Source organism: Coregonus clupeaformis, unplaced genomic scaffold, assembly GCF_020615455.1.
Source record: "Coregonus clupeaformis isolate EN_2021a unplaced genomic scaffold, ASM2061545v1 scaf0011, whole genome shotgun sequence".
In the NCBI taxonomy this organism is placed as follows: domain Eukaryota; kingdom Metazoa; phylum Chordata; class Actinopteri; order Salmoniformes; family Salmonidae; genus Coregonus; species Coregonus clupeaformis.
The window spans coordinates 1,485,189-1,506,051 of NW_025533466.1; the positions used below are offsets into that span (position 1 = coordinate 1,485,189).

At 44.6% G+C, this 20,863-nt stretch overlaps 1 protein-coding gene across 1 annotated transcript in view; it reads right to left on the bottom strand.

The window, feature by feature from the left end:
• Positions 1-20,863, bottom strand: part of LOC121585124 (F-box/LRR-repeat protein 17) — a 360,813-nt gene that overhangs the window by 114,008 nt on the left and 225,942 nt on the right. The window contains 1 exon segment of the mRNA XM_041901487.2: positions 5,564-5,640. Coding sequence (XP_041757421.2) covers positions 5,564-5,640 — 77 coding nt within the window.

A 20,863-nucleotide genomic window follows, 5' to 3' on the forward strand; every position in this document is an offset into this window, starting at 1 on the left:
TTAAGTGCCTCGCTCAGATTTTTCACCTAGTCGGCTCTGGGATTTGAACCAGCGACCTTTCGGTTACTGGCCCAACGCTCTTAACTGCTAGGCTACCTGCAGCAGTTATTAACCTTGGGTCTGGGCCTGCTCTTAATGATGGACTGCCTGTGTAACACACGATAAAGCTCTGCAGAGATTCCTCTGAATATCCTTTCTATTGGCAGCAATACAACCACAGAAATGGACACTGGAACCAAGTGACTCTCTGGCAAACGCTCCCCTGTCCACTTCCATTATAGAGACAGACAGAGGAGAAGGGATCGATACATGGGATTGGCAGGGAGAGAGAGAGGTCTTACAAATGTTCTCAGCAGCATCATGTTTCCGCAGAGCAATGGAGAAGCATCACATACACACACCTTGCATGCACACGCACTCACACAAAATCTGCTGGATATTGATGTGATGTGACATGATCATGGTCAGGTCAGGTCAGATATTGAGCTGTAGGTCTTAAGTGCAGAGGGCCACTCAGAGAGATTAATATAGGCTGATAAAGAGAGATCCATCCACATCATGATCCATCCTGAACAGATGATGTCCCTGGGTCTCAACATCTGTTCAGGAGGACGCAGACGTACCCAGCACTCAGAACAAGGCTAGTTCAACATCAGGTCAAGATATAAGGACATGCATCTAGCTGCACTTCAAATAGTTCTCATCTTCTTAGGAAATAAGCTTTTAAAGTGTGTTCCTCATATGCTTAGATGTAAGTGCTTAAAATGCCAATGAACAAAAGGTCACTTTTAAAACAGACGTTGTATGTCCATGATGGTCACAAACATTGCAAATACAGCTTTGACAAAAACAACATCTAGGCCTACCTTATGTGTTTTTCTTTCCAAACCAAGACAAGACGACAAAACATCAACAAACAGTGACCATGAGGAAACATACAAGTGGGCACTTTCCAATTTCCTGAGAGAGATGAGGGTTCTGGGTAATGGCTGTGTGGCTGCTAGTTTTCCCAAATACCACTGAGGGCTATGTTGTGAGAGGATGCAGTCTCCTGAAATGGTCTCTATTGGTGGATAAAGTTGTGTGTGTGTGTGTGTGGGGGGGGGGGATAAAAGGAGAGGAGAGCAAGAGAAGGAGAGAAAGAGTGAGAAGACAACAGTAAAGGTGAGCTGGGAATGAGGCAAATGTCTGCTGGCATCTCCAGAGATTACACTAAACAGCGTGGGAGAGACAGGGACAGAGAGAGAGAGCGAGAGAGAAACAAAGAGAGAGAGAGAAACATAAATAGAGAGAGAAACAGAGAGAGTGGAGTGTGAAGGTGTGTTTGGGTGTTTGCAGGGTGATATGCCTTCTGTCCTGTTTACCTAGTCTCTAATGCTGCTCCCTGCACAACATTCTCTAATGCTGCTCCCTCCACAACAGTGTCTAATGCTGCTCCCTCCACAACAGTCTAATGCTGCTCCCTCCACAACAGTGTCTAATGCTGCTCCCTCCACAACAGTCTAATGCTGCTCCCTCCACAACAGTGTCTAATGCTGCTCCCTCCACAACAGTCTAATGCTGCTCCCTCCACAACAGTGTCTAATGCTGTTCCCTCCACAACAGTCTAATGCTGCTCCCTCCACAACAGTCTCTAATGCTGCTCCCCCCACAACATTCTCTAATGCTGCTCCCTCCACAACAGTTTATAATGCTGCTCCCTCCACAACATTCTCTAATGATGCTCCCTCCACAACATTCTCTAATGCTGCTCCCTCCACAACAGTGTCTAATGCTTCTCCCTCCACAACAGTCTAATGCTGCTCCCTCCACAACAGTCTCTAATGCTGCTCCCTCCACAACAGTCTCTAATGCTGCTCCCCCCACAACAGTGTCTAATGCTGCTCCCTCCACAACAGTCTCTAATGCTGCTCCCTCCACAACAGTCTCTAATGCTGCTCCCTCCACAACAGTCTAATGCTGCTCCCTCCACAACAGTCTCTAATGCTGCTCCCTCCACAGCAGTCTCTAATGCTGCTCCCTCCACAACAGTGTCTAATGCTGCTCCCTCCACAGCAGTCTCTAATGCTGCTCCCTCCACAGCAGTCTCTAATGCTGCTCCCTCCACAGCAGTCTCTAATGCTGCTCCCTCCACAGCAGTCTCTAATGCTGCTCCCTCCACAACAGTCTCTAATGCTGTTCCCTCCACAACAGTCTCTAATGCTGCTCCCTCCACAGCAGTCTCTAATGCTGCTCCCTCCACAACAGTCTCTAATGCTGTTCCCTCCACAACAGTCTCTAATGCTGCTCCCTCCTCCACAATAGTCGTCCATCACAAGACTGGCTCACTCAGGTAAACATCACTCTCATAAACCCTCATCACAGCCCAACCCATTGTGTGTGTGAGAGAGAGAGAGAGAGAGAGAGAGAGAGAGAGAGAGAGAGAGAGAGAGAGAGAGAGAGAGAGAGAGAGAGAGAGAGAGAGAGAGAGAGAGAGAGAGAGAGAGAGAGCGAGAGAGCGAGAGAGAGAGTGTGTGTGTGTCACTCACAGCAGAGTAGTTAGAGAGGGGAAGTGTGTGTCATTGTTGTAAATCCAGACAGGCCGGTTGTGCTTTTGCCTGTTTTCAACGCAATTACTGACCAGACGACATGAAAGAGGGCTTAACCACTGCATGAGGTTTCGGTCAGGAGTGTGAACTGTATTTACCTTTTTTTTGGTAATATATTTATTCAACTTTTTGTATTTATTTTGCAGTTTTATTTTGTACATTTACCAATGCAATGGCCATAAGGAAGGCAGGGATTTATGGTTAGAAGCATGTATTTTGTGTGTGTGTAATGGACTAAGCGAGGACAGGAGGTTTTGGTTAACAGGCCTAATAGAGGCGTTCAGTATGAGAGTAAATGACTTTAGTATGTCCTGCCAGGCTAGTGCCATACAGTTGATCCCTTTCTCACTGCCTCTCCCCTCCATCTCTGCTGTTACAAACTCATACATCACAACTGAAATGAGTTGTTTACAACGTTATTAGAAGTTTAAAGTGTAATTACATGTCCATTACCAAAGCTCTTTCTTTCTTTCTCTCTCTGTCTCTCTACCCACCTCCCTCACTCCCTCTCCCATTCTCTCTACTAAAATAAAAAACACACAGGAAGCGAATGACAGGGGAAAACAGAACACTTAATCACAAGGGACTTGTGGACATCTCAAATGTTGTTCTAGAGGCCATTAATATAGAATAATTTGAGTAGGAGATGGGCGGAACAGACTGGCCCAGAATGGCAGATGGAAAGCTCAGTTCTATGATTGCATTTATCAAAGGCTGGAGCAGGACAGCCAACCATTATTCTATTAGATCTGGGAGAGAGGAGGGAGGGTATTTCTATTCGGCCACCACTGGAAGATGTGACCTGACGCACGCACATACACAAACATACACTACATGGCCAGAAGTATGTGGACGCCTGCTCATATAACAGTCTCCACTCTTCTGGGAAGGCTTTCCAATAGATGTTGGAATATTGCTGTGGGGACTTGCTTCCATTCAGCCACAAGAGCATTAGTGAGGTCGGGCACTGATGTTGGGCGTTTAGGCCTGGCTCGCAGTCGGCGTTCCAATTCATCTCAAATGCGTTCGATGGGGTTGAGGTCAGGGCTCTGTGCAGGCCAGTCAAGTTCTTCCACACCGAAACCATTTCTGTATGGACCTCGCTTTGTGCACGAGGGCATTGTCATGCTGAAACAGGAAAGGGCCTTCCCCAAACGGTTGCCGGAGTTGGAAGCACAGAATCGTCTAGACTGTCATTGTATGCTGTAGCGTTAAGATTTTACATTGAACTAAGGGGCCAAACCGAACCATGAGAAACAGCCCCAGACCATTATTCCTCCTCCACCAAACTTTACAGTTGGCACTATGCATTGGGGCAGGTAGCTTTCTCCAAACCCATATTCGTCCGTCAGACTGTGAAGCGTGATTAATCACTCCAGAGAACACATTTCCACTGCTCCAGAGTCCAATAGCGGTGAGCTTTACAACACTCCAGCCGACGCTTGGCATTGCGCATGGTGATCTTAGGCTTGTGTGAGGCTGCTTGGCCATGGAAACCCATTTCATGAAGCTCCCGACTAACAGTTATTGTGCTGACGTTGCTTCTAGAGGCAGTTTGAAACTCGGTAGTGAGTGTTGCAACCGAGGACAGAAGATTTTTATGCGCTACGCACTTCAGCACTCGGCGGTCCCGTTCTGTGAGCTCGTGTGGCCTACCACTTCACGGCGGAGCCATTGTTGCTCCTAGACATTTCCACTTCACAATAACAGCACTTACAGTTGACCGGGGCAGCTCTAGCAGAGCAGAAATTTGACAAACTGACTTGTTGGAAAGGTGGCATCGTATGACAGTGCCACGTTAAAAGTCACTCAGCTCTTCAGTACGGGCCATTCTACTGCCAATGTTTGTCTATGGAGATTGCATGGCGGTATGCTATATTTTATACACCTGTAAGCAACAGGTGTGGCTGAAATAGCCTAATCCACTAATTTGTAGTGTACATACACTCGGACCCCTGAGATAGTCACTGAGGGTCAGAAGGGTCATTAATAAACAGAGAAGATCCGGTATCAGTAATGTATCTTGTTCAGAGGAGAGAGAGAGTCAGAGAGAGAGAGAGAGAGAGAGAGAGAGAGAGAGAGAGAGAGAGAGAGAGAGAGAGAGAGAGAGAGAGAGAGAGAAAGAAAGAAAGAGAGAGAGAGAGTCAGAGAGTCAGAGAGAGAGAGTCCGAGAGAGAGAGAGAGAGAGAGAGAGAGTCCGAGAGAGAGAGAGAGAGAGAGTCCGAGAGAGAGAGAGAGAGAGAGAGAGAGAGAGAGAGAGAGAGAGAGAGAGAGAGAGAGAGAGAGAGAGAGAGAGAGAGAGAGAGAGAGAGAGAGAGAGAGACTAATGTACTGTTGTGATGTTGTGGTCATTTATCAAGTTGTCGGTCCACGGTTCAGCTCCAGTATGAACACAGAGACTCTGAAGGGGAGTGGTCCAGTGATTACACTCACTATGGGTTGGCTAGAGGGGAAACACATGGCAGTGGAACCCCTGAACGATTCAAGACATGAACACAGAGTTCCCCTGACCGCCACAGACAAGGCTGAGACGCCATAGGGTCTTACTCTGGGGGGAAACACACTTGACCAACATATGAGTAATGTGAGTTTGCTGTGGGAACGTCCACACTACCAAACACTAATGTTTTATAAACTATTACTGTCCTGGGTTTGAGTATTACAATTCTTCCAGAGGACAGAGACGTTCAGACTGATTTGATGACACAGTATGTGTGGATTATAGATGAGGTATTTAGATGATAGAGGTGACAGGGGTGTACAGGAGGGATCTTAGAGAGGACAGAGCCCAGAGGAAGAGACACACAGTCAGCTTTCTGAGGTCAACTAAAACGGAGGTTGTTCAATGAAAGCCCTGCAGCACACACACACACACACACACACAGAGCAGTAACTCACACCCAAACACTCTCTGTCAGACTGTTCATAAAGTTAAATAGTTATAGAAATAGAGCATATAGAATGGTCATTTTTACCATGGTCTGTGATCTTGCAGGAGACCAGGTAGAGTTCTTTGAGACTCCTCCCCTCCTTAGCGATGATCTCCACACACCTGGGAGGAAGAGACAGAGAAACAGGGGGATGAGAGGAAATCTCTAGATCACCTGAGGAGTTTTCAAAACATACAGGGTCTGGCTCTATGCTTGCGACTTCTACGCATGCAATGCTTGCGACTTCTACGTATGCACGTACGCACACACAGCAGTATTCCCCACTATAGGTTAAACATGACAGCTCCAGGGTCATATCTGTTCAGATATTCACTGTGTGCTTCTCCTAACACTTACATTGATCAATAATGAACCATCATCTGCTCTCATTAGAGCCCACAGACCAGGGCCTATGATAACGCAGCGGACAGGGAGGATGTGTGTTTTTTTACACTTCAAAGGAGCTCAGTGGTGGAATATCTGCATTCGGCCCAGTCTCTCTCCTTGGGACCCTAGAGACCCCCTGTGTATGTGTGTGTGCACGTGCATGCATGTCTGTATGTGCACGTTCATTAGTGTGTGTGTGTGTGTGTGTGTGTGTGTGTGTGTGTAAGTGTGTGTGTGTGTGTGTGTGTGTGTGTGCACGCCAGGGGAGGCCAGAGGAAGATCAGAGAAGATGTTTCAGATGATTTCCTGTAAATGATCCTAATGAGGCGAGGGTTAGCAACACTGGTTTGATCAATGTGTTTGACCCATTAACCTTCAGCAAAACCCTCTGATATTTTTGTCAGGATTATGCTGCATATTTAATTTAATCAAATGCACACAGGAGCTTTCTCGTGAGGTTAGAGTGGGAAAGTATGACGCTCCACTGTCTTCTACAGCTGAATATTGGGCCTTTTAAGTTCTGGGCCAGTATTCATAAAGCATCTCTGAGTAGTCTTTTAAGCTGAAATCACACGGAGAGACACCCGTCAATGGCATGAAATTTGCATGTTAGAGTAGCCAGCGTCAATTTACATACACTGCGTAGCTAATGCCAACGTAATTGTCATGAAAATCCATAATAAACAGTTGCTTTGTAGCCCCTGGGAGTTTCTGTTGTGCGTTCCTTTTGACTCACCTTAGATGTCCTACGTGAGCCACCGTACCTGTGCTAAACTGTTGTTGCTTTGCTAGCTCAGGAGGATGTTGTAGCTAATAAACCTGAGTTGTTTATAAACAACCAATGGCGACCCATCATTCAGGGCAGGTGGGGCTGAGCCCAACCTTGTTTGCCTGTTTTGCATGTTATTTTGGCATTAATACGTGTCACATATCAGTTTTCAAACAATGTAAAAAATAATAATATTGAGTTAATAAAGCCGCATACAAACATGGTCTCTTTTTTGCTTTCTTGAGTAAGGCAGCTCCAAAATGCAGGTGTTTCAGCCTAGCTCAGTGCTTTCTCTGGTGGAGGGGTAGCCAGCGGAAAATACAGTGTAGGGGTTGGTAATATTCTCTATTCACTCCATGGTGCTGAAAAGAAAGCTCTGCTGTTGGGACATCTTTATGTAGGCCCTAACAGTTTGTGGGCACAATTTGTCACCGTTAAAGTGCAATTAATGTATTGGTTAGTGCTGTATTGTGTAGTGGCTTTGCTGGCATGCATCCCCAAAACATTTTTGAGTTTGCCCCACCAAGATTTCCATGCTAAAATCGCCACTGTAAACAACCAAGTCTCTTTCTTCTACATAAACAGTATTCTCTTCTGAAATCGGAGTCCTCAAGTGTTCCAGCCGTAACCTGCCTAGGCTATATGGATGGCTATGATTGACATCAACACAGGTAGGCTACAATTGTTTCAAATATGTAGCCTATTTGACTGATAAACCTTAGCTTACAGCTCAATACATTTTAAACTACATCTTTAGTCTACTTAGCATAAGGAAGATCGTAACAATTCAACTAATTCCTTTTCTACAAACGACCCACACAATTTATCCGCTTACTTAACCAGCATTGCTCCGCGTAGACGCCAGAAAAATAGACTTGCTTTCTAATTTCATAAGCTATGACGCTGTAGACACTGTAGACGCTCAGTCAAATGCATTCTATATCCAGCGTGAGCACGCTCGTCCGCACACTTAAAAAAATATGATTTTAGTTTCAATTGGGCTTTAGACTGCGTTTACACAGGCAGCCCAATTCCGATCTTTTGACCAATTACATCAGATCTTTTCATATCAGATATTCTTCAAAAGACCAATTAGTGAACAAAAGCATTGGGCTGCCTATGTAAACACGTAGTCATAGCTTTATGACTACAGGACCTAATCTGAATAATACTCATGTTTTCCAAGTAAATTATTTTTGTGTCAGTGTGATGACATTGGTACCCTGTGACAACAGGAATGAGTGCAACACTGATACAGGACAGAACCTTCAATCCCCATCATGTTGGCTCTCACCCCACACAAACACCTCATGTCATACACTCCATCCAGAGAATCAGGACCACAAGCAGAAAAGTATTCCATGGTTTTGGTCCTAAATGGCACCCTATTCCCTATAGTGTACCACTTTTGACCAGTACCCATGTAGTATACTATAGGGAATAGGGTGCTATTTGGGACGCACATTTTCACTGAGAGTCAATTCAACATATTTCCAGTTGAACTGAGAGAAATCACATTTACCTGCCTCATCTTTTTCCTCCACATGTGTGATTCTCCAGTTTCTATGTGATATGATACACATATGAAACAACATGGATAAGTATTCTCATGTATTACACCTTGTAGTGTGACATTGCAATGGAAGACACAAAGATAAAAGAAAATAAGAAAAGTCTGTGACAGTAGCAACAAGAATGGGTACATAGTCTATTCTCATATTCCTGCTGTATTGAGTGAATCTGCCTCCCAACGTGTCCCACCCCATTAGCTTTAGTTCACTGGTCTGAATCCACATATATAGATAACCTTTTATATTGCATTGTGCCTCTCCCTCCCTTCCTCTCTCCCTCTTTCCATTTCCACTGAAAACGATCTTCCAAATGGAGGAAAAACATTCCTGTAAATTGACTGCAGTTTGATGTGTTTCAGTGGCGCCCATAACAAGGCCATTGAGGACCATTGTTAGACCATCAGGCGACGGTACCCTGCTCTCCACACAACTAATGCTGTTTCCATCTTCCTCCAAACCCCTCTCCCCCACAGCTGAGGTGACCTGATACGCAGTCCAGACCGTGAACCATGCACTCTAATAGACAGGCGGTCATTCTAAATAGGCCACTCTAAACCGTTACCGGTTCATTCTAAACTGTAAACGTTTGTCTCTGTACGAGTTCAACTGCACACAGCTCCACTAATTCGGTTTCTCTGCGAAACATGGCGCCGTTATGGACAAAATGGGGAACCTGAGACACCGCACTCTAGCTGTGGTGGTCATAGTAGAGAAAACGACCAAGACCTACTCAGATCTCATCAAACGTGAGAAGTAGAACCTACTGGTCAAACTGACCCACCAGTCCTGCTGGTCAAACTGACCCACCAGTCCTGCTGATCAAGCTGACCCACCAGTCCTGCTGGTCAAACTGACCCACCAGTCCTGCTGGTCAAACTGACCCACCAGTCCTGCTGGTCAAACTGACCCACCAGTCCTGCTGGTCAAACTGACCCACCAGTCCTGCTGGTCAAACTGACCCACCAGTCCTGCTGGTCAAACTGACCCACCAGTCCTACTGGTCAAACTGACCCACCAGTCCTGCTGGTCAAACTGACCCACCAGTCCTGCTGGTCAAACTGACCCACCAGTCCTGCTGGTCAAACTGACCCACCAGTCCTGCTGGTCAAACTGACCCACCAGTCCTACTGGTCAAACTGACCCACCAGTCCTACTGGTCAAACTGACCCACCAGTCCTACTGGTCAAACTGGGGAGCTGAGACAGAAGAACCATTAAATCCCAGGGATCATCATTCTCCGTGGAGTATATTAGTGCTGCAGCATTAGTGTACAGGCTGACAAATGAGCGCATGGAGCAGAGATAGAGGGTAACGGATGGAGGGATGAGGGAGGAGAGTGATGGTTCCTCCGAGAGCTTGTTACTGTGTGCCCAGGTCTCTGAGGTCAGGCCAAACACAATTAGAACCAACATCAGAGAGACAAGGAGAGAAGGGGGGTAGAAGGAAGGAGAAGGAGGGAGAGAGAGAGAGGGGATAAGGAGGGAGAGAGGGGGGGATAAGGAGGGAGAGGGGGGAGGAGGGAGAGAGACGGGGAGAAGGAGGGAGAGAGAGGGGGAAGGAGGGAGAGAGAGAGGGGGGAGAAGGAGGGAGAGAGAGGGGGGAAGGAGGGAGGGAGAGAGGGGGAGAAGGAGGGAGAGAGAGGGGGGGAAGGAGGGAGGGAGAGAAGGAGGGAGAGAGGAGAGAAGGAGGGAGAGAGAGGGGGAAGGAGGGAGAGAGAGGGGGGGAGAAGGAGGGAGAGAGAGGGGGGAAGGAGGGAGAGAGAGGGGGGGGGAGAGAGAGAGGAATTGAGGGAGGGTGTGAGCGATAGCACGAGAGATTGATAGAGCAAAAAAGCGAGACAGCGAGCGAGAGGGGTCTTTCATGAGCCCCAGCTGGGATGAGAGGCGATGAAGAGTAGAAGAGAGGAGAGGATCTAAGGAGGAGGACGACACAGTGCGTGTCACATTAAATCATTCCCCCTGATTGAGAACCAACAAGCACCTGCATACACTTGGTTCCCCGTGCCCATGTCCCCTGCTCAGCTGACAATTATTAGATATCCACTCTCTTTCAATCATGTAGAGCTACCATGACAGAAGGCCCTGGTAGAGTGTGCCCACTAGAATACTGAGAGAGCTAGTAATACACACTCACGTGGAACAAGGGTTTAGTATGCAACATTTCTCTATGCTACAGTATACAAATGTACTAGTAGTCCTAGTGCTAGGAGCAATGCTGCTGCTGGTGGGGTAGGAATGATGAGGATGGCAGATATACAGGCATTACTATAGCTTCAATTAGGACTTGACTTAGAAAATCTACTTTAAAGTGTGTAGGAATATATGTTTCTGAAAACCGTTATAAGCGGTTGATTCTTATATGCATGTTTTCTTCTGTACTGTTTTTCTTGTGTCTTGTTTGAAAAATGCTTCATAGGTGTTACTACATTTGTATCAAGGAATATAATAATAATAATAATATGCCATTTAGCAGACGCTTTTATCCAAAGCGACTTACAGTCATGTGTGCATAAATTTTTACGTATGGGTGGTCCCGGGGATCGAACCCACTACCCTGGCGTTACAAGTGCCATGCTCTACCAATTGAGCTACAGAGGACCACGGGTTTGAACGCTCTCAACCAATTAGTGTCCAGAACTCTGTGTTCGACTACCTGTCGCTACCCACTACTGGCTCAACCCTCAATAGCCAACAAGGGGAGTTACTATGACAACAAAGGAGTTACTATGACAACAAAACGACTATACAGTGAGGGAAAAAAGTATTTGATCCCCTGCTGATTTTGTACGTTTGCCCACTGACAAAGAAATGATCAGTCTATAATTTTAATGGTAGGTTTATTTTAACAGTGTGAGACAGAATAACAACAAAGAAATCCAGAAAAACGCATGTCAAAAATGTTATAAAATGATTTGCATTATAATGAGGGAAATAAGTATTTTACCCCCTCTCAATCAGAAAGATTTCTTGCTCCCAGGTGTCTTTTATACAGGTAACGAGCTGAGATTAGGAGCACACTCTTAAAGGAAGTGCTCCTAATCTCAGCTTGTTACCTGTATAAAAGACACATGTCCACAGAAGCAAACAATCAATCAGATTCCAAACTCTCCACCATGGCCAAGACCAAAGAGCTCTCCAAGGATGTCAGGGACAAGATTGTAGACCTACACAAGGCTGGAATGGGCTACAAGACCATCACCAAGCAGCTTGGTGAGAAGGTGACAACAGTTGGTGCGATTATTCGCAAATGGAAGAAACACAAAAGAACTGTCAATCTCCCTCGGCCTGGGGCTCCATGCAAGATCTCACCTCGTGGAGTTGCAATGATCATGAGAACGGTGAGGAATCAGCCCAGAACTACACGGGAGGATCTTGTCAATGATCTCAAGGCAGCTGGGACCATAGTCATCAAGAAAACAATTGGTAACACACTACGCCGTGAAGGACTGAAATCCTGCAGCGCCGCAAGGTCCCCCTGATCAAGAAAGCACATGTACAGGCCCGTCAGAAGTTTGCCAATGAACATCTGAATGATTCAGAGGAGAACTGGGTGAAAGTGTTGTGGTCAGATGAGACCAAAATCGAGCTCTTTGGCATCAACTCAACTCGTCGTGTTTGGAGGAGGAGGAATGCTGCCTATGACCCCAAGAACACCATCCCCACCGTCAAACATGGAGGTGGAAACATAATGCTTTGGGGGGGGGGGGTTTCTGCTAAGGGGACAGGACAACTTCACCATATCAAAGGGACGATGGACGGGGCCATGTACCGTCAAATATTGGGTGAGAACCTCCTTCCCTCAGCCAGGGCATTGAAAATGGGTCGTGGATGGGTATTCCAGCATGACAATGACCCAAAACACACGGCCAAGGCAACAAAGGAGTGGCTCAAGAAGAAGCACATTAAGGTCCTGGAGTGGCCTAGCCAGTCTCCAGACCTTAATCCCATAGAAAATCTGTGGAGGGAGCTGAAGGTTCGAGTTGCCAAACGTCAGCCTCGAAACCTTAATGACTTGGAGAAGATCTGCAAAGAGGAGTGGGACAAAATCCTTCCTGAGATGTGTGCAAACCTGGTGGCAAACTACAAGAAACGTCTGTTTCAGTTTTTCTGTATTTTTTTTTTGTTATTCTGTCTCTCACTGTTCAAATAAACCTACCATTAAAATTATAGACTGATCATGTCTTTGTCAGTTGGCAAACTTACAAAATCAGCAGGGGATCAAAACATTTTTTCCCTCACTGTACAGTTGAGTGATTAGCGTGAGGGGCATAGAAAAAAAGAGGGCGAGAGAGGTAGAAACAAAGAGAGAAAGAGAGAAAGATGTGATACACAAGTGACAATAGAGGAGATGAGCAAAGATAATCAGAATTGGAAAGCAAATAAAAAATAAATAGTCTACATCGAAAATACAACAATTAACTGTAGGCAAGACAAAACACACTTAATAAAACACAGAATTCAGACAATAAAACAGAACAGCTCTGTGTATGACGCTACTCTACAGAGAGGACAGAGAGAGAGAGAGATGAGAGAGAGCGAAGAGTGCGAGAGAGAGAGAGAGAGAGAGAAAGTGAGAGGTGGAGAGAGAGAGACAAATAGACAGAGATGGAGAGAGAGATGGAGAGAGAGCTGGAGAGAGAGAGAGAGAAGAGTGAGACACAGACAAAGAGAGAGAGAGAGCGCAAGAGAGAGAATGCGAGAGCGAGCGAAGAGTGAGACACAGACAGACGGAGAGAGAGACAGAGAGAGAGAGAGACACAGACAGACAGAGAGAGAGACAGAGAGAGAGAGAGACACAGACAGACAGAGAGAGAGACAGAGAGAGAGAGAGAGAGAGAGAGAGAGAGAGAGCGAGCGCGATGTGCCTGGTGGCTTCTCCCCGGGGGTCAGAGTGTTTTGACTCCCTGTCACCACGCTGTCACACGGAGCTAGGTAAACAATAATACAACTGTCTCCTAAATCAGCACAGCACAGAACACACAAACACACAAACACACACCAGGGTTTCTGTTAGCCGATAATAGACGGCTTTTGGCTGTCAAAAAATATAATAAAAAATGATGAATAAAATTGGCACCGGCCAATTGTCCAGGAGACAAAAAATAAATCCCATTGCAAAATAATGCTTTTTAGCCTATTCATTGATGGAAATACATTTGACCGGTCATGCTTATGAGTCTATGGGTTAATTTGCATACTTTTGTGGAATTGGTGCGTGTGTGTATTCGTTATGTATCTTATTTATATCACAACATACAGATATTGAGCCTTTGAGCGGGAAAATCTGTCAGACAACGCTTTTATAAGCCCAATCAATGTGCAACAATTCTAAATGCAATCGTGTGTTAAAAATCGTTTTGGGGCCACGATTTAAAAGAGATACTATTTTTATTTCTCAACTGGTAATTGAAGCGCGCTTCCCATTTGCCATTCAAATGCATAGGCAACGGAAGGCAGGCTTCATCAGCGCGTCACACACCATTTTGCAATAAGATGGAGCCAGTATGCATTTTGAAAACATATAGCTGCTTAATTGTTTGAAACCTGAACATTTTACTACATTGTATGAGGCATGTTTTACCTTGCTTCAAAGTAGCCTGGGCAAAATCCGACCATAATTATTTTATACAGACTTTCATATGCCATTGAAACCAGTAGCCTATTTCTCTCATGTTCTATTGGTTTTCAACTTTCTTTCAGTGTCCCGTAGCTAAATGCACATTCGCGCGTAGCCTACTGCCTTGTGTGCATTGCTGCGCTAATAATGTTAAGAAATAATCGTTTATCAACGTTTTCAGCTAAACGTTCTGATCTGTTGTATCAGACTCATTGCTTTAAAAAAATATATATAATAATGTAGCCTAGGCCTACTGGTTGTATGAACTTGGGATCTATCGTCCCACAACTGTCCCAGAGTCAGTTTGGGCTATTTCATTCTCGACACGCTGACCAATAGAATAGGTTAACTTTTATACTATGGGGGGATATTAGATTGGCATAGGCTCATAGGTGACGGGGAAGCTAAGGTTTCCCTAAGTAAATTGAATTGCCAAAATGATATAGCCTAATTAGCATACTCCTATTTATACAGAAATAAATACAATCATTCAAAATAGTCTACTAGAGCATGATTTGGCCACAGAGGATCATTAGCTTCCCCTAGCCTTAAAAAAGGAATAAGATGTGGATTGTTTTAAATCGTATTGCCTACAGTCGGAATGAAAGGCAGATGATTGTTGAGTTGCGACTGTCAATGATAAGTAGATAGGCCCAGCCAGGCATATCGCAATATTTCTAAATTAAAACATCGTTTTGAAAGCAAATGGCTATTGCTGTAAAGAGAAGACAATGAAAATACTCTAATTTGTCTTTAAGTTATAAAAATGCTCAACTTAATTGAGCGAACAACAGTAGGCCTATAACTTATCTTACTGGCACCAGCAGAGAGCATCGGCCATATCCCCGGTGAGTGCACACTGCGCATATTCACTCTCTATCATTGTTGGGTCACTGCCACTTGAAAGTTGGTTTTTGGACAATAATTTCCTGTTTAAAAAGGACATCATATTCTATTTGTGTCTCCCCTTTTCGTAGACCTATTATATGGACAACATCATTTGTTTTATTGATCTGTTTGTCAGTGTCAGCAGAGCAGGCTACCCTGTAATTTGTCGTATTAAAAAAGATTCTGCTAATGTCTCCAGTGATATAAAGTGTAGAATTGCATGAAATGAGTTTTTAACGTGCAAAGAAAGAAGAAATGTATCTGATACAGCCTATAGCCCAGGTCTCTACGCTATACGACCAGCCATGCATTGAACAATCTTTTTTTGCGAACAGTGATTGAGTTATATTATTAGCCTTAATTATGACTATCCAATCAACTGATCACATTAAGAATAGTAGGCTATCTTACATAAGTCTGCAAATGTGATGATGCATGGAATGGTTTATTATAAAAGGTGCATTTTTATGGTGAAAAAGTGCTTCCCCAAACATGAAACTCACACGCCGCCTATGTGATTTTGCTGTTCGTTACTCGTCTTGTTGGCTGAGAAAAAGTAAATGTGGATAGTTATTCTAACATCTTCAAAGTGTGAGGTAAGACAATACGTAATTGCATCCTCGACTTCCATGTTCTGTTAAGATGAATTACCATAATCTAAATGTGATTTCTGTCATTCTGAGCACCGTGGGTGGATGCCCTAATTAGGTTACGCACCAAATGCATATGGGTCCGATAAATGTATCAAATGTCCGGTATATTAAAATGCTGCCGGTCAAATGTTCAGCACCACATTTTCATAACGGAAACCCTGCCTCACAAACAAACAGACACACACATCAGCCACCAGCTGTCAACAGGGGATGAACACTGAGCACGAGAGTCCAGTCATCAGGAGATTGGAATGACTGGTGATGACCTGGGGTCACAGGAAGGGCACAGGACTAAGGTCAAAAGTCAGGGAGAGTCTTAGACGACTTCCTGGTTCTGTTCAGTTAATGGGCAGCTAACTTTCATAACATACATTGATATGCTTCTCTCTCTTTTCAGAAGAGTAACTAACCACGAAAGTGTCTTTCCACCCATGAGAGAATAACTAGGCTCGACACTCAATATGGAAAATATCTGCTGCATTCCAATAAATCCTAAGAAGGAAAGCAGTCTCAAGAGATCATGAATATGCAAGCCAGCCATATGTAGACATACATCAAAAACCTTGCTGCCTCTAAAGTGAGGAAAGCATTCGACACACCAGTGATAAATATGCTTTTAATTCAACTTCACAGAGCATGTTTTTACCTGAGGTGAGTGTCTCATCTTTGTACACTATGTCACTGTCTATTCGCCCTTCAGACGAATCTCTGCCATTGAGTACAAGGGCTTTCAGAGCCCTTTTTAAAATGGATGCAGAGCAGCTCTGAGCAGGCACTTTGTCAACCTTGGCCAGCGTTTGAAATCACAAAGAGAGCAATAGTAGACCACCACTCTGACTTGGACTGCCATCAATTTCCAGAGAGAAAAGTGCTTTTGTTGGAGCGGTACATCAGTGTGTGTGCGTGTGTGTATAGAAAGTGATTTTATCTGCGCGGTACCTTTACTCTCTGAGGAGTTGAGCGTGCTACTCAAAGCTTTGTCTGTGCTGTAACACTGCTGTCCGGTCACGGCTTGGTAATACGACTCTGATACCTGCTTAGACAAAAAGAAAACCACTCTCCGTTTAATACAAACTCACGGCTTAAGATAAGAGGCCTGTGTAAATTACCCACACTTAAAAATGGAAAGGTTTAGTATGTTACGTTGTTTCAGACCGTTGAGCAACATGGTCGTTACAGTACTTTAACATCCCCAAGTCATTATTTACATGTATTTTTCACCAACACATGAACAGTGGCTGTCCAGATCCATTCACAGTACAAGTCTGGGCCCTTGTGGTATTAGCCAGAATGCATTAAGCACCATTTTGTATATAGTCGGTCCCACATATTATCCTTATTGATGTAAAAACTTGTAAACGTCCGTCATAAAAAGGAGTCCCCAGTAAAACGCTGTCTGTGGAACTACATCAGTGGAACATGGGGGCCTTCCAAACACACAGGCCTAACCCCCTAATGGAAACATGTCTACTCAGGACTTTCACTGGGCCCAGACACAGCCTCAACTCTACAGAAGGGCTTAGCACAGGATATGTAGGGAAGGAGGGAGAGTGTGTGTGTGTGTTAGTATCAAAGAAGTGGAGCTAATCTACTCCTTCACAGTGCGACCAGAGAACCCAGACAGGCAGGCTGAGAAATAATTAGCAACAATGGTTGTGAGAACTTGCGCTCCCTATTATCACAAAGCCTGCAGACAGACAGTCAACCAACAGACATGTGTAGCCCTTCTCTTTAGCAGCAAGCCACAATGGAGGAGGAAGAAAGGAACCAGCAAGGAGAATGGCTCTAGGTACGTACAATACTGTAGCCTTCCACACGCAAACACACGCGCGTGTGCGTAGCTGCGTTTTATCACATGCCCAGCAATTACATGGTTGCCTAGTAGGACAAAAGCAGCAGGAAAATTGATGATTTCAGAGTTCGAGAGAAGAAGAAAAAAAAGAGTAAAGCATGAAATGTATAACAAAAAGCGGTTCAAGGTCTGGAAAAGGGTGAAGGCATAAAAGGGGGTGGAGAGACGTCAGTGCTCTATAGCTGTCTTTAGGCTTAATGAAATGGAGGGGCGGAGCGTGGGAGGAAAGGAGGAGAGGATGGGAAGGGAAGACAGGATTTTATACTTCTGAAGGAACCGCTTTCTCAAAATTATTCTTGTAGTAAAAACATTTTATATTCGCCTATAAATCCATAACTCCCTGTCTCAGACTACTTGCAACATTGAGTTTCGGGAATTCTGTTGACAAAAACTTGAAGACTCTTTTCATAGGACTAATAGAACTGGATGTAAAATATCCAATATACCCCAGGGAGTCCTTCAATGGGAAACTAGTCCTCAACATCGAAGAAGGGAAATAATCAGATGATGGAATAATACAGGCTACATGGATTGCCAGTGTAAAGATTGTGATGTAGTCGTTTTTACTGGAAATGCCTGCTCACTGCCATCACAATAACTATATAATAACCATAGTACTGTATGGTTTCTCTCATGGTATTCTTTCTCTCCTTGTGATTGAGAAAAAGCCAAGATTGAGATGTACTACAACTACCAGCAATAGGTTTGTTGGATTATTATTTGGCCTTTACATTTACATTTGACATTTTAGTCATTTAGCAGACACTCTTATCCAGAAGCGACTTACAGTTAGTGCATTCATCTAAAGATAGCTAGGTGGGACAACCACATATCACAGTAATAGTAAGTACATTTTTCCTGAATAAAGTAGCTATCAGCAAATTCAGAGCTAGTAAGAGGAAAAAGAGGAAAGTGCGAGTGGTAGTTCACGAAAGGCATTCTTTTATTTATTTTTACATTAAATAGACTTGTAAATCTGTGATTATGAATTCCTATTTCGCATATTTGCACCTGTGTAGACTTTTTCGAGTACAACTATAAATCAAACACACTTTAACAAAGACATTTCTTTGTCAATACCACACGCAAACGCAATCATGTACAAATGTGTTGTATGTACGCTGTAAGACAGGTTACATTCACCATCAATCCAAATATGTATCTGTATTTCTCTAAACCTGGGTTCATGTATTTATTCAGCCTCTCTGTGGATTTTATAACAGGCAAATACAGAGAAGGTTAGTGCTAGCTGGGATCCTTGGGACGTCCATACAGAGCGAGGGGGTCTGTTGGAGAAATTAGGACCTGGTTGGCTGGACACCTTTCCTGTATGCCTAGCTCTAGCTCCATTACCCATCGTTAAAATGAGATTCACATTCCTTTTGTGTTGAGCGGGGTCGTTTATCATGTTGGAATATGGCCGTGGTGGTTCGAGACCCTGTCATCAGGCCTGCTCAGAGCTGAGCCCATGGGGTCATAAGTGAGTACATAAATGCCCATCATCCTCTCTGCTCCCAGCAGGCTTCGTGCATCCCAAATGGCACCCTATTCCCTATATAGTGCACTACTTTTGACCAGGGACCATTCCTTATATAGTGCGCAACTTTTGATCAGAGCCCCATGGGCCCTGGTCAAAACTAGTGCAATATATAGGGGATAGGGTGCCATTTGGGAGGCAACTTCTGTGTGGGAGACGACTGGCTGAGGGCGACGGACAACCGCTACATCTGACAGTAGAGACACACACACAGTTAGCCACAGGAGCAGAGGAGAGGGTGAGGTCATTTAGCAAACCTCATCCCATGATACTTGGGAAGAGTATCAATATGATTGGATGTCCTTGTCACGGGTTAGCCCTAACCCTTGTTATCAAGTGTTTTGTGCTTTTCATTCATACTTTTTTAACACTGCATGTTTCCCTAAACTGAGAATCCACCACACTTCGCTTTCAAAATAAACTACATGGGTTTCACAATGAAAATAAAATTAAAACAGAGTCGACAAATAAAAACTGGATAACTAACTGCTGCCTCTCCTATCTCCTCCTCTCTTCTTCTCTGAACGTTTACTGTTGATCCCTCCTGTCTAAATCACTTCCCTGTGGAAAAGCAGGTCTGATACACTCACAGCAGCAAACACACACTGTGGTTCTGTGAAGGGACGCCATCCACCCGCACCCCCTCACACATACACACCTCTCTCACCCGGGTCTCAGGAGGGGTTGGGCAGTGCCCGTGGCTGACACTGATAAGCCCTGAGGGAATGGTGTGTGTTCAGATGTGAGACGGACAGTGCAATGTTTGTCCATGATAAACAGGCTGTGAAGGGAATCCTACGCTACAGAAGTCTTTCTGTTTCTTGTTTTCTCTTCTTTGGGACTGGGGAGATACAAATTCTAGATTAAGTTAAACCCCTGACATTTGTTCAGCGTAGAATGAGCTAAAAAAGTTACCAACACTTGTTCAACATCTGAAAGTGACAACAAAGTCTCATTTTGGCATCAATGGACTGTTTACCTACATAAACTGTAAACGACAGCTTTCTAACTTCGGCCTCAGAGCAAAACTCACAGTCTGTCAACAACACTCCCACACAGCCATACAACTCCTGAGCTCTGCTACACTATGAACCTTTCTTTGTTTACAGTTGTACAGCAGTACATCCATCTCCGCTGGGGGACCTATACTTCACTTTAGTCTGACCTATCTGTGGTGTGAGAAGTATTACTATGTTTAGAGTACGACCCACAGTCCTGCTGCCACAATATACATTCCACCCGCTGATGCACTGCTAATTGCTATACACTTTGATTAAGGCCGTCTTTTTTAATGAGCGCTAATCAACACTCTCTCAGACACAGTCAAAGAGACATACACATACACTCTGCACACACAGAGAGAGAGAGCAGTTAGAACAATATTACTGATGTGTTCATGTTCAGCGCAGTGGCGAAAATTGTAGGGTGTTCATTAAACGAATGGATATTTTTTATTTAACCTTTATTTAACTAGGCAAGTCAGTTAAGAACAAATTCATATTTACAATGACGGCCTACACCGGCCAAACCCGGACGACGCTGGGCCAATTGTGCGCCGCCCTATGGGACTCCCAATCACGGCCGGTTGTGATACAGCCTGGAATCGAACCAGGGTTTGTAGTGACGCCTCTAGCACTGAGATGCAGTGCCTTAGACCGCTGCGCCAGTCGGGAGCCCAGTATGATGAGGTGGAGATGAGGGGGGAAAAAAAGACTACAAATTCTGGGGGACGGAGAAACAAGTTATATTGTGGTGTGTAATTTCCCCACTACTATGACAGAGTGCAGTTACTTCAATTACGCTGTGTGGCTTTAACTACACGAAATAAGTCTCTGATGTGTGCTCACAATCACAATGAATGGTCCTTCTCCAGGGCGCTGTGTGCTACGGTGCAGCGAGATGGATGCTGGTTCATTAAACAGCAGTTTTTCTCTATGCTGCAGATGAAAATTGTGTTGGAGTCAGGAGTAAGACGTTAGTCTACACATGGCTTTATAATAAGTAACCGATTGAGCACTGCAGCAAAAGGCTACATCCTTCCTCACTCCCTTCCTTGGGGTCATCACTGATCC